General features: G+C 43.6%; 1 protein-coding gene across 1 annotated transcript in view; it reads right to left on the bottom strand.

The window, feature by feature from the left end:
- Positions 1-5,393, bottom strand: part of LOC140716560 (ras-related protein ORAB-1-like) — a 32,233-nt gene extending 26,840 nt beyond the window's left edge. Inside the window, exon 1 of the mRNA XM_073029387.1 lies at positions 5,203-5,393. Within this exon, the coding sequence (XP_072885488.1) occupies positions 5,203-5,225 (23 nt within the window). The 5' untranslated portion in view covers positions 5,226-5,393. The remainder of the gene's footprint in view (positions 1-5,202) is intronic.
- Positions 5,394-12,762: the final 7,369 nt, after the last annotated feature.

Here is a 12,762-nt window from a genome sequence, read left to right as displayed (position 1 = left end):
GTGGATTTCCAGCATCTGCACACTGTCCTATGTTTATGATTTACTTTCCTACTGTAATCTTCAGCTATGCAGCAAATTTTACACTTCTAGCCAAAAGAAAATTCCTTCATCTCATCTCCCCTTTTCAATCTATTGGCAGCAGATATTAAGAGTGAGATAGCCAGGTCGTAAGAGTAATACACAGTCTAAGGATCTCAAGTTGCACCATGCTTTTCTACTTCATGCACTCACTTCATTCAACTGCCCTCAGTTCCTAATCACTACATGCTTAGTCTCTTCCACATCAAATTGGCAATTGCTCCATTATTAACATCTTTCATTCAATAGTCAAGCTAATTACCTTCACTAATACCTCTAGTTAGAAAAAAGCAGTTTCTGGAAATTCAAAACGTACACTCTCAAGAGTAACGATGGAGAAAACAGTGATCTTTGGGTTAGTGAACCAGAGTTGGAAAGCCAAACTGCAGGGATTATGCCAGACGGGGTGGATACAGTGAGAGGGCATGTCTGAGATTGGGTAGAGCCCAGTATTGTCTGGATTCAGTACTCATTGTGATCCCCTCCAGACTAAATACAGATAAGGTGACCACTTCACAAAACACTAGTGTACAAAGCATCCTTGAGCTTCCAATTATTGGTTTTATTCTTCACCCCTCTCCCACTGTGAATCCTATACATCTCTGGTAAATCCCTGTTCAATTTGAAGGGACATCTTTAGGAAAGCTTCAGCAATCAAAAATTCAAAACCTCAGATAATCAGCTTGTCAGAAATAACCATAGTATTTATTTATTGAGATACAGAGCAAAACAGACCCATCGAACCACAATGCCCAGCAATCCCCTAATTTAATTGTAGCCTAATCACAGGACAATTTACATTGACCAATTGACCTACTAACCAGTAGATCACTGATCCATGGGAGGAAACAGGAGCACCTAGAGGAAACCCACCTGGTCACAGGGAGAACGCAAAAGCTCCTTACAGGCAGTGGCAGGAATTGAACCCAGGTTGCCTGTACTGTAAAGCATTGTGTTCACCACTACACTTCTGTGCCGCCCAGTGGTATAACTGTTCTACTTAGTTGCCATTTGATGTGCCAAATATTTCCAGAACTCATTTCAGTTTTCTCAAAGTGTTTTCTGTCACCTCTTTGCACAACCATTCTCCAACCATCTCCAGAACTGGCACAACCTGTGGCTTAGTGTCAAAATACAGATCTGTGAGGTGCCATTTTACTACAAGAGCCATTAAGGCTGGAAGCAACTCTTGACACCCAAAGGCTGTGTCTTCATCCACCAGCATCATTTTTAACCCAAGACCCCTTTACACCACCCTAAAAAAAAACTCGCTGCAGTTCTAAAATACATTACCACCAGCACAATAGGGAGACAAAATATTTAAGTGCCGAGTTACTGTGAAAGTGCTCATTAGATAGCATTACACAAAGAATGCGAAGAAAGTGGTTTCCAGGGAAGTTTCAACAGCCTACTACTGTCAGAAATGGTTTTAACTATACTCAGCTCCTGTTCTTAGTGTCTGTGCAAACACAGTTGATCTGCACAACGCGAGTGTTTATAGTGATAAATCCCCATCATGAGCATTTTCAGAATTCTCCATTTCAAACTTCAATTTTTCCAAAGTTAAAGCTGTTAATATGGCTCAGGTTTTCAGCAGTAAAAACAGTTACAAACCTTGCTCTCCACTGACAGCTTGCATGTTAGATTAAGGCCACAAATACACCATTTATTAAACCTTTGCGCTAATTTCACAGTAACAAACTGAAAAGTAAAACATTCATTGGTAGGTGAAATGAACACATCCACTACAGGTGCACATTGCTTCTCTCCCACACCTATCATTTAGCTTATTCAACAAGACTCTTACTGTTGTCAGTTTGATATTTTGAGATGTTATCTCATCCCTGAACATATCAATTGCAGAATGCCTACTTCCTGGCCATCAGGATTTGCAAGCTCACAAGAGTGCCAAATCTGCCCATCAAATCGTTACGCCATTCAATACAACTGGATCAGCTGTAATCTCAACCTCAATAAGCCACTGTTCTGCACATTCCTCATCGCCATTTAATCCAAGTATCTGTCAGTATCCACCTTGAAAGCTCAGGTAGAGAACTCCAAGCAGTAACAACCCCAAGAGCTTCACATCATCTTAGCAACCCTTCTGAAAACTGGGTCCTCTAGTTCTGAAGACACCATTAGGGAAAATCAGTACCTACCATCACACAAAACATTCATTAATAAGATCACCACACAGTGCTAGAGGAACTCAGCAGGCCAGGTAGCATTTATGGAAAAGAGTACTTAGTTGACATTTTGGGCTGAAATCCTTCATCAGGACTCAGATCTTTAATAAGATCTCTCATTCTTCAAAGTTCATCAACCAAGGAATCACCTAGCAAACCTCCACTGCATTGCTTCCATGTACAAGAATAACCCTGATGGACTCCAAAATGAATTTCCAATCACATTTCCACCCCTACAAAACAACTCCAGATCTGCTTCAACACACCTGTTGCCAATACCTTCATCCATAACAATCAAATATTAGCTTTGTCACATGTACATCAATACATACATTAAAATTATTTGTGTCAAATGAGCAAGGATGTGCTGGGGACAGCCTGCAAGCATCATCATGCATCCAGTGCTAACATAGCATGCTGATAACTGACTAACCTTAACCCATACGTGTTTGGAATGTTGGAGAAACCGATAGTCACAAAGAGACTACTCACAGACCGTGGCAGGAATTGAACATGGACTGGTGATTGCTGCTGTGTAAAGCAATGTGCTAACCACTACACTACTGTGTCGCCTCTATACACCTAGACCGAACTGTTTTGGAGTATCCCACAGTCCAACATGGAACTTGATTAGAAATTGTGGGGGCCATGATCAAGCTTGCACCAAGGCAGACTTACACTGGCTCCTAGTTAAGCAATATTAAGAATTTTCATCTTCAGCCATAATGGAACTCTCCATTGTATTCCTTGTTAACAAGGCATGGAGTATGAGAGAGGTACAAAATACACATTTTCCAATTCTCCATGCAGGAACATAATCCCAAAATATAACACACCAAAAAACCAGCAACACAATTTTAAAACCAGAAAAATCTGATCCCAATTTCAAAAAACGGCTTGTATGTAAAAAGCACTTCAGCAGATAAACCTGTTGGCTACTCCACTTTATTAACACATTTAAATCACTGATGGCAACACTCCCACATAGATAAAAGGCTCACCTGAAAGTACACAACTTTGATAAAGAGCAATTGTCATATGACACTAACTCTACTGAGGAGCTGCTGTACAAGTCTGATTTGGTGTTTATTTATACCAGAAAGCCCAAGAAATGTCAAATACTATATCCCTAACATCCCCATCCCCCCCAAAAAAAACTTAAACCTGGTACAGCAAAGGGGAATTCTGTTGGAAATCGATAATTAAACCAGCAGAATAACTGAAAATATCCAGATGACCTACACCAAAGGTTCCCAATGTGGGGTCCTCACTTAATGCTATTGGTCCATGGCATAAAGACTGGGAACCCCTGAGCTTACACCAAGGCCCACAGTAGCTTGTAGAAAGGAAATTATATCAAACAACACTTCCTGGTACAGAATTGTTTTCTGTACTCTATTCAAATCAACATAACCTGTACAACTATCCTATACACAAAACAATGTTGCATCAAACATTTTCATATCCACAAGGGAAAGCACATCCTACAATAAATGGGCCCAGCCTGCTGTGTTCTACCAGCATTTTGTGTGTGTTGTTTGAATTTCCAGCATCTGCAGATTTCCTCGTGTTTGCTCCTACAATAAATGCCATTTTAAAAACATAGGTTGTGGGCAGCCAATCTATTACAAATGTAAACTTAAAAATATGCTCAATGTACACAAGAGGGTTCAAATATATAAACACAAGAGATTCTGCAGATACTGGAAATCCAGAGCAACACACACAAAACCCTGGATGAACTCCGTGGGTCCGGCAACATCTACGGAAGTGAAGGAACATTTTAGGCCAGGACTCTTCAGCAGTTATCAAGTGTAACTCTACATTCTATAGACAGGCATATGGATGCAAGTAAGATGGAGGGATTTGGACATCACGTAGGTAGGAGGGATAGTGTTCAATTTGCTTTTTAACTGGTTCAGCATAAGACTGTGGACCAAAGGGTCTGCTCCTGTGTTATACATTTCAATGTTCTAACAGGCTCAAATACATTAGAGGACCCAAGCAGAGTATCTGTAAGAAACTGCAACACACACAAAAATGCTGGAGGAACTCAGAGGGTCAGATAGCATCTATGGAAATAAATAATTTCAGTCCAAGACCCTTCTTCAGGACTGACAGATGCTGGAACAACACACAAAATCCTGGAGGAACTCAGTAGGTCAGGTTACAACTTGCAAGGTAAACATCAATATTTCATATCAAGAACATTTATCACAATCCTCCCCCACAATGTGAAAGCATTTAGAAGGTTGACCAAGTTCCTGAAGAAATAGTTTTCATAATAATAAAATACAAAACGGAAAACAAAAGCTGAAGTCTCTCCGTGTACTTAATAGAAGACATCAAGATACCTCCACCTGATAACTTGCCCATAAATTGGGTGTGGTTAAATTAACAGATCACAGCCTCTAGTCTGACTGGTGAGCCTTTTTGTATCACCGGGTCATTTACACAATTAATCAATACAGGCTGAACAGCAATTCCGGGAGGTGACATTAAACCATCCGATTAACAGTGGAACGGACAAGCCCATTTTGGGGAGCAGCACAATGAAGCCGTGCACAGACACCCATGGATTGGTGTAAGGCGGTACAATTAAAACCAAATCCCATCCCCCTGCTTGCATCAGAGCGGAAACCAGATACAGCTCAGCCCCAGGTTGGCAGGGCAAAGCTTATAACTAAAACATTAGGTGCAGCAGCCCGGAATGGAAGCTGGCGTTACCTTCACCAATACAGACACAACTTCTTAAAGAATAAACCCCTAACCTCCGCCCCCTCCGCAAACTTTAAATAGTTACGGTGTACCGTTTTCCTTCCAGAATGATTTATGTTAAGACATTGCTTCCAATTGCAAGTTTATGAAAGGAGGCCACTCCGGGCCGAGGGAGACATCAGCCCGGTCACCTGCTCCCCACCCTCCCCCGGTTACTTACTACTCGGGGTTCATGGCTGACATTTCACGGGAAGTAAAAGAGAGGGGTTCAAGGCTTCCTCCGAGGGTTGTGGATGTAGCGTCGGCTGCTGGACCCGGCTGCGATCGCCTCTCATTTATCGAAGATGGCGGCTCCTCTCCGGCTCGCCAGCTGATCGCTCAGCTGCTCGGCTCAAGTTTGTCTTCACCTACCCACCTACCCGGCTTGACGGACGGCGCCACTGGCCAACAGCTTTCCGCCGCTGCGCACCTCGGACCAATTGGAGCGAGGCAGAGGGCGGGCCAAGCGCTGCAGCAGGTTTGGTTGAGGGGGTGGGATAGGAGGGCGCTGACATCATGCTTGAACGTGGCAAGGGGGGATCACGAGGGCAAGCAGAGTCACGTGCTATCTGTCTTAAAGGGGCATGCACACTGCTTGGGATTTGCACTGAATGGATTGGAATTTGAATCTTGAAGGGACATGCAGTTGGTGCTCATGGTTAAGCACTGTATGTTCCCTACCATGGCGCAATATTTTGCGCAAAGCTGAACTTGCTTTCCTTAAATACCACACACAAAGTGCTGGAGGAACTCAGCAGGTCAGGCAGCATCCATGGAGGTGAACAACAAGTCTATGTTTTGGGCTGAGACCCTTCATCAGGACTGGAAAAGAAGGGGGAAGATGCCAGAATAAAAAAAAAAGGTGAGGTGGGGGGAAGAAGGTGATAGGTGTTAGTGTAGGACAGTTACAGCACAGAACTAAGCCATTCAGTCCATTACTTCTGTACTGGCTTTCATTTGAAACATCTTATTCGTTCCACCAGCTTTACTGTGGCCTTGCCATATATTTAAGTTGGTAAGTTAGTTTATTATTGTCACAAGTATTGTGATCCTTATTTTTCTGTAAATGCCTGCTGGAAAGTAAATCTCAAGGTAGTATATGGTTACATATATATCCTTTGATAACAAATTTGGCTTTGACTTTGGAGATGAATTTACTTGGAATTACAGTAACAATTCCCCTGGAGGGCCACAATGTAGTATGTCCCCACCACATTATTGGCATTCCAAATTCCAGCTACACACTACATTGGAAAAAAAATCCTTGTCTCATTCAAAACGCAGTGGGTCAGGCAGCATCTATGCAAATGGTTGAACAGTAGACTTTATGGATGGAGACCTTTTGCAGGACTGGAAAGGAAGGGGGAAGATGCCAGAATAAACAGGTGGTGGGAGGGGAAGGAGGACAAGTCTGCAAGTGCAGCACACACAAAATGCTGGAATAATTCAGCAGGCCTGGCAGCATCCGTGGAAAAAGTACCGTCAACATTTCGGGCTGAGACCCTTCCTCCAGCATTTTCTGTGTGATGCTCGGATTTCCAGCATCTGTAGATGTGTTTGTGACAAGCCTGAAAGTGATAGGTGAAGCCTGGTGGGTGGGAAAGATAAAGAGCTGGAGAGGGAGGAATCTGATAAGAGAGGAGAGTGGGAAGGAGAAGGGGACCCAGGGATGTACGTTATAGCTTGTTCTGCTGAGTATTCTGGGCATGTTATGTTGTCACAGTAGGGTGTGATGACAATTATGGACAGCCCCAAGCATGTTGTTCATGCAAATGACATATGTTACTGTACGTTTCAAATGTACATTCACTAAATCTGAATTCATTTCCTGCAGATAAGTACTGATCCTGTCCCAAATCAATTTTTTCAAAAGCTCTCCTATCTCCAAGGTTAAACTGATTGGTCTATGGTTTCTGAAGTTATCCTTCCTTTTTCAAACAGATAGTACTTGCTGTTCCATTTCCTCTGCTACAGTCTCCTAATCTAAAGAACATTCACAGATTATGGTCAGGCAAGAACCCCCACAATCTCCTCACATACTTCCCTCAAAATTGGGCCACAGTAACATAGCAGTTAGCTCGACGCTATTACAGTGCCTAGCAAAAGTATTCACCTCACCCCCCCCCCCCCGGAAGTTTTCATGTTTTATTGTTTTACAACATTCAATCACAGTGGATTTAATTTGGCTTTTTTGACACTGTTCAACAGGAAAAAGCTCTTTCATGTCAAAGTGAAAACAGGTCTAAATTAATTACAAATATAAAACAATTTTTCCCATCTCTACAAGATATTCCTCAGTACCTGTCCCAGAAATTCCAGCAGCCGTTTCCTGATTGATGATATCAGCTCACTTCTCATTCCAGCTTTTCACAACACTTCCTCATTTGTCACTCTGCCCTTCCACGGGCTAGTGTTAAATAGGTGGGCTGCTGGGCGGCACTGCTTGCTGAGCTGGAAAGGTATATTCCTCACTGTATCTCCAAATAAATGAAATAAATAAATAAATTCATCTAGTACGAGGAAGACACAGAGGAACCATTACCTCCAAGCTTGGGCCAAGCTCCACTGTCAATCTCTTCAGAGACCATTTGCCTGGTGTCAGTGGTCACATAACCAGGACTTGTGATCTGCACCGGCTGCTCGTACGACCACCCACCACCTGCTCCCATGGCTTCACATGACCCCGATCGCAGTGGGGGGAGGGTTCTGCTAAGCAGGTGCTACACCTCGCCCAAGGGTAACCTGCAGGCTAGCAGAGGGAAGGAGCACCTCACACCTCCTCTGGTGCAGATGAATCTCTGCCCTGTCACCCACTCAACGGCCACTTTATTAGGTAGACCTGTACATTTGCTCGTTTGTGCAAATATCTAATCAGCCAATCATGTGGCAGCAACTCGATGCATAAAAGCATACAGACATGGTCAAGAGGTTCAGTTGTTTGTTCAGAGCAAACATCAGAATGGGGAAGTAATGTGAGCTCGGTGACTTTAACTGTGGAATGATTGTTGGTGCTAGATGGGCTAACCATCTGCTGATCAGAAACTGGGAATTTTCACACATAACATTCTCCAGAATACTGCGAAAAAAAACCAAAAAAAAAAAACACAACGAGGCAGTTCTGTGGGTGAAGAAGCCTTGTTAATGAGAGAGGTCAGGGGAGAATGGCCAGACTGGTTCCAACGAACCGGAAGGCAACAGAAACTCAGATAACCACGTGTTACAACAAGGGTGTGCGGAAGAGCATCTCTGAATGCACAACACGTTGGGTGTTCAGGTGGTTTGGCTACAGCAACAGAAAACCACGAGCGAACAATCAATGGCTGCCCACAGGAAGTACCTAATAAAGTGGCCACTGAGTGTAAAGAAATAAGGAATAATGCAATATCAAATATTAAATTTCTTCAACCAATTTTTCTATTATCTCCATGTTATCAATATTTAATGTGCCCTGTCTCAACTAGTCCCTTCACTATGAAAGCACCACCCTTTGTAAAGAGCACAGCCATTTTTACTATCGTGGTTTTTTTCTTTCAGGATAAGGATGCACCTTCAATGTTCTTTATGATATTCCATCTCTAAAGCCTGACTGGACCAAACTGCAAAGTTAAACATAGCTTCAGATGTATTGAGGATCATCTTTAAGGACCGCCATCACCCAGGCCATGCCTTGTTCTCATTGCTACGGCAGGAAGAAGGCACAGAGGCCTGAAGACACACACTCAATGATCGAAACGTAGACTGTTTACTCTTTCGCCTGGATGCTGCGTGGCCTGCTGAGTTCCTCCAGCAATTTGCTTTAAATTTAAACTACTGTGGCAGACCACAGTACGTGCGCTTGCAACACTGTGTGTCAGACAGAGTGGTCAGCAGCACTGGGGCTCCACAGAGGACTGTCCTGTCTCCCTTTCTCTTCACCATCTACACCTCGGACTTCAACTACTGCACAGAGTCTTGCCATCTTCAGAAGTTTTCTGATGACTCTGCCACAGTTGGATGCATCAGCAAGGGAGATGAGGTGGAGTACAGAGCTACGGTGGGAAACTTTGTCACATGGTGCGAGCAGAATCATCTGCAGCTTAATGTGAAAAAGACTAAGGAGCTGGTGGTGGACCTGAGGAGGGCTAAGGCACCAGTGACCCCTGTTTCCATCCAAGGGGTCAGTGTGGACATGGTGGAGGATTACAAATACCTGGGGATACGAATTGACAATAAACTGGACTGGTCAAAGAACACTGAGGCTGTCTACAAGAAGGGTCAGAGCCGTCTCTATTTCCTGAGGAGATTGAGGTCCTTTAACATCTGCCGGATGATGCTGAGGATGTTCTACGAGGCTGTGGTGGCCAGTGCTATCATGTTTGCTGTTGTGTGCTGGGGCAGCAGGCTGAGGGTAGCAGACACCAACAGAATCAACAAACTCATTCGTAAGGCAAGTGATGTTGTTGGGGTGGAACTGGACTCTCTGACAGTGGTGTCTGAAAAGAGGATGCTGTCCAAGTTGCATGCCATCTTGGACAATGACTCCCATCCACTCCATAATGTACTGGTTAGGCACAGGAGTACATTCAGCCAGAGACTCATTCCACCGAGATGTAACACTGAGCATCATAGGAAGTCATTCCTGCCTGTGGCCATCAAACTTTACAACTCCTCCCTCGGAGTGTCAGACACCCTGAGCCAATAGGCTGGTCCTGGACTTATTTCCACTTGGAATGATTAACTTATTATTATTTAATTATTCATGGTTTTATATTGCTATATTTCTTCACTATTCTTGGTTGGTGTGGCTGTAACGAAACTCAATTTCCCCTCGGGATCAATAAAGTATGTCTGTCTGTCAAACAGAGAGACAGGTCAGGAAGAAGACGCGGCATGTGGAGTCTGAAGGAACCAGGAGATGAAGTTGGAATGAAAGATGATATGTTTATTGAAAGGACAACAGTGCATTGTCCCTTTAAATCTTGATGAAGCACAGTGACAATCATTCTCGTTCAAATAGGATCTTATTACAGTTGCTCATGTAATTTGCATGTTTTGTATCACACATTGTTGTGCTTTCATTCACGTTATTACATTCCAAAATAGACAAGGTTCCTTAAGGTTGTTAGATTCGGGGGTGGTACTGGGGATAAGCTCGCACTACATATTAAATTATCCCAATGGTATGCATCTCAAATAGCCTCTGACAACAAGTCCAGCTCCTGACTTTACTGTGTGGCTTAGCTACTGACAAGAGAAGGGGCAAAGGCAGGTTACTGGTGCCTCAAGACCAGTCGCTTCAGGCAGACGGGGCTTGTCAGCCATGGTTGGAGAAGGAGAACTCTGATCTCAAACTTCTGCTGCCTTGTGGCTATCCCCACTCATGGGGAAGGCTTCTGGTATAAAGCCTGCAGGAAAAATCCGGAGCTGGAGTTCGACACTGACTGGCAACTCCTGCGACGCTGCTGGTGCCAGTGTGTATCAGTCTCACCCATTCCTTTGGATTCATCTGATGCGAGGAGAGGGGAGTCTGCTGCACGAGCAACAGCTTGCTCTCCATATCGTACCGACCTGGCTTGTGTATCACACGGACAGCTAGGACACAACATCCACGGCTGACCCCGACTAACAGAGGGCCTCGGAAATAAGAGACAAGTTTATTTCTTCTCATCAGAGTTAACAATGTTTTACATCTTTGTTCTCCTTTTATCCTCTTGGATCCTCCTGGACTCACTCATCACTCACTCTCACTTACTCTCTCTCTCTCTCTCACTCACTCACTCACTTACTCTCTTTCTCTCACTCACTCACTCTCACTTACTCTCTCTCTCTCTCTCACTCACTCACTCACTTACTCTCTCTCTCTCACTCACTCACTCACTCTCACTTACTCTCTCTCTCTCACTCACTCACTCACTTACTCTCTCTCTCTCACTCACTCACTCACTCTCACTTACTCTCTCTCTCACTCACTCTCACTTCCTCTCTCTCTCTCACTCACTCACTCACTCTCACTTACTCTCTCTCTCTCACTCACTCACTTACTCTCTCTCTCTCACTCACTCACTCTCACTTCCTCTCTCTCTCTCACTCACTCACTCACTTACTCTCTCTCTCTCACTCACTCACTCACTCACTCTCACTTTCTCTCTCTCACTCACTCACTCACTCACTTACTCTCTCTCACTCACTCTCACTTACTCTCTCTCACTCACTCACTCACTCACTTACTCTCTCTCTCTCACTCACTCACTTACTCTCTCTCACTCACTCACTTACTCTCTCTCTCTCACTCACACTTTCTCTCTCTCACTCACTCTCACTTTCTCTCTCTCTCTCTCTCTCGATTCGAACACCACATTTTACTGTATTTAATTTGTATGTGAGTAATAGAGATAATATTTTAATCTTTAAATAAAACATGTTTGTGTTTGCATGAGTGTTTAAAATATCTTAAAGTCAATGGAATACTGCTCAGTTGAAACTACGGGGGACAGGCAGGAGAAATTAAAGATTATATTAAATCAAAGGAAAAGACTCTATAGTTGCCAGAAATAGAATTAATCCCTGAAGATTGGAAACATTTCAGAATTCAGCAAGGAAGGACCAAAAGATTGAGTGGAATTTGAGAGAAAACTTTTAAATATGTGTGGAAATGCCAGTCGGAATATAAGACTATCAAAGGCTAATGTGGGTTCATCACAGACAGCGACAACAGGATTAAACGTGAGACAGAGATACAAAAAACTGAAGGTGTGGAACCCTGAGCAAAAAACAAACAGGACCAAACAGATGTAGGGTCTCAACCCGAAATGTCGACGATTGCTTTCCTCCCACAGATGCTGTTTGACCTGCAGAGTTCTCCCGGCACATTGTTAAAGTCCAGATATTATGAAAATGGAACAAAAATTAAACACATACCTTATGACTTCTTCAAAGATCCTTCCAATTATTCTGAAGAACCAAGGATCTGATGAGTGTGAGGGACAGAAGGGAATTGCCATCACCATCATCACGGATTGGATGCTGTAGCTCAGTTATGATGTGCTTCTGGTTTCACATTTTGTAACTTTGAATCTGACATGGGTGATCATAGTCTTCCAGCTGTCCTTAACCTCCTGTCCATCCCTTAATGAAATTAACATTGCTGTAATAATCAGTACCAGAAAGGATTGCGAGAGTGAAAGCTGGTAACTTCCAAAGTTCAAAGTTTAAGATACATTTATTATCCTCATATGTATACATTATACAGCTTTGAGATTTGCCTCTTTACAGGCAGCCACAAAACAAAGAAGAAGAAGAAGAAGAAGAATAACCCTTAACTCGGGAGTGGAGTTATCGGGGCACCGTCTTCTGACGCTGTTTCTGTAGCAAGCTATTCTTGTTTTTACGAGGCCGAGTCGCTAGCTCGACGCTCAACCCGACTTGGATTCGAACTCGGGAACCTTCGCTCCGGAGTCCGGCGCTGATATTATTGCGCCACCAAGCCACAAACCAAAGAAACCCATTAAAAAAGACTGTCAAACTCTCAATGTGCAGTAAAAAAAAAACAAATTACGCAAACAATAAAAGTAAGCAAATAACATTCAGAACTAAAGTTCACAGAAGTGAGTCCAGAGCCAGTTGGACCAGGATCCCGTTAGTTGCAGGCCACAGCCACAGTTCAGCACAGAAACGAATGAAACCTCACTGAGCAGCGTGCCAGACAATGGCCCGTCCCTCACCTTCGGCTCGGACACCCCGACCTTTCCAATTTGCCTCGGCA

This window comes from Hemitrygon akajei, chromosome 25 (genome assembly GCF_048418815.1).
Source record: "Hemitrygon akajei chromosome 25, sHemAka1.3, whole genome shotgun sequence".
Taxonomy (NCBI): Eukaryota; Metazoa; Chordata; class Chondrichthyes; order Myliobatiformes; family Dasyatidae; genus Hemitrygon; species Hemitrygon akajei.
Note: the sequence above shows the minus strand (reverse complement) of the source record. Positions and strands in the feature narration are given on the sequence as shown.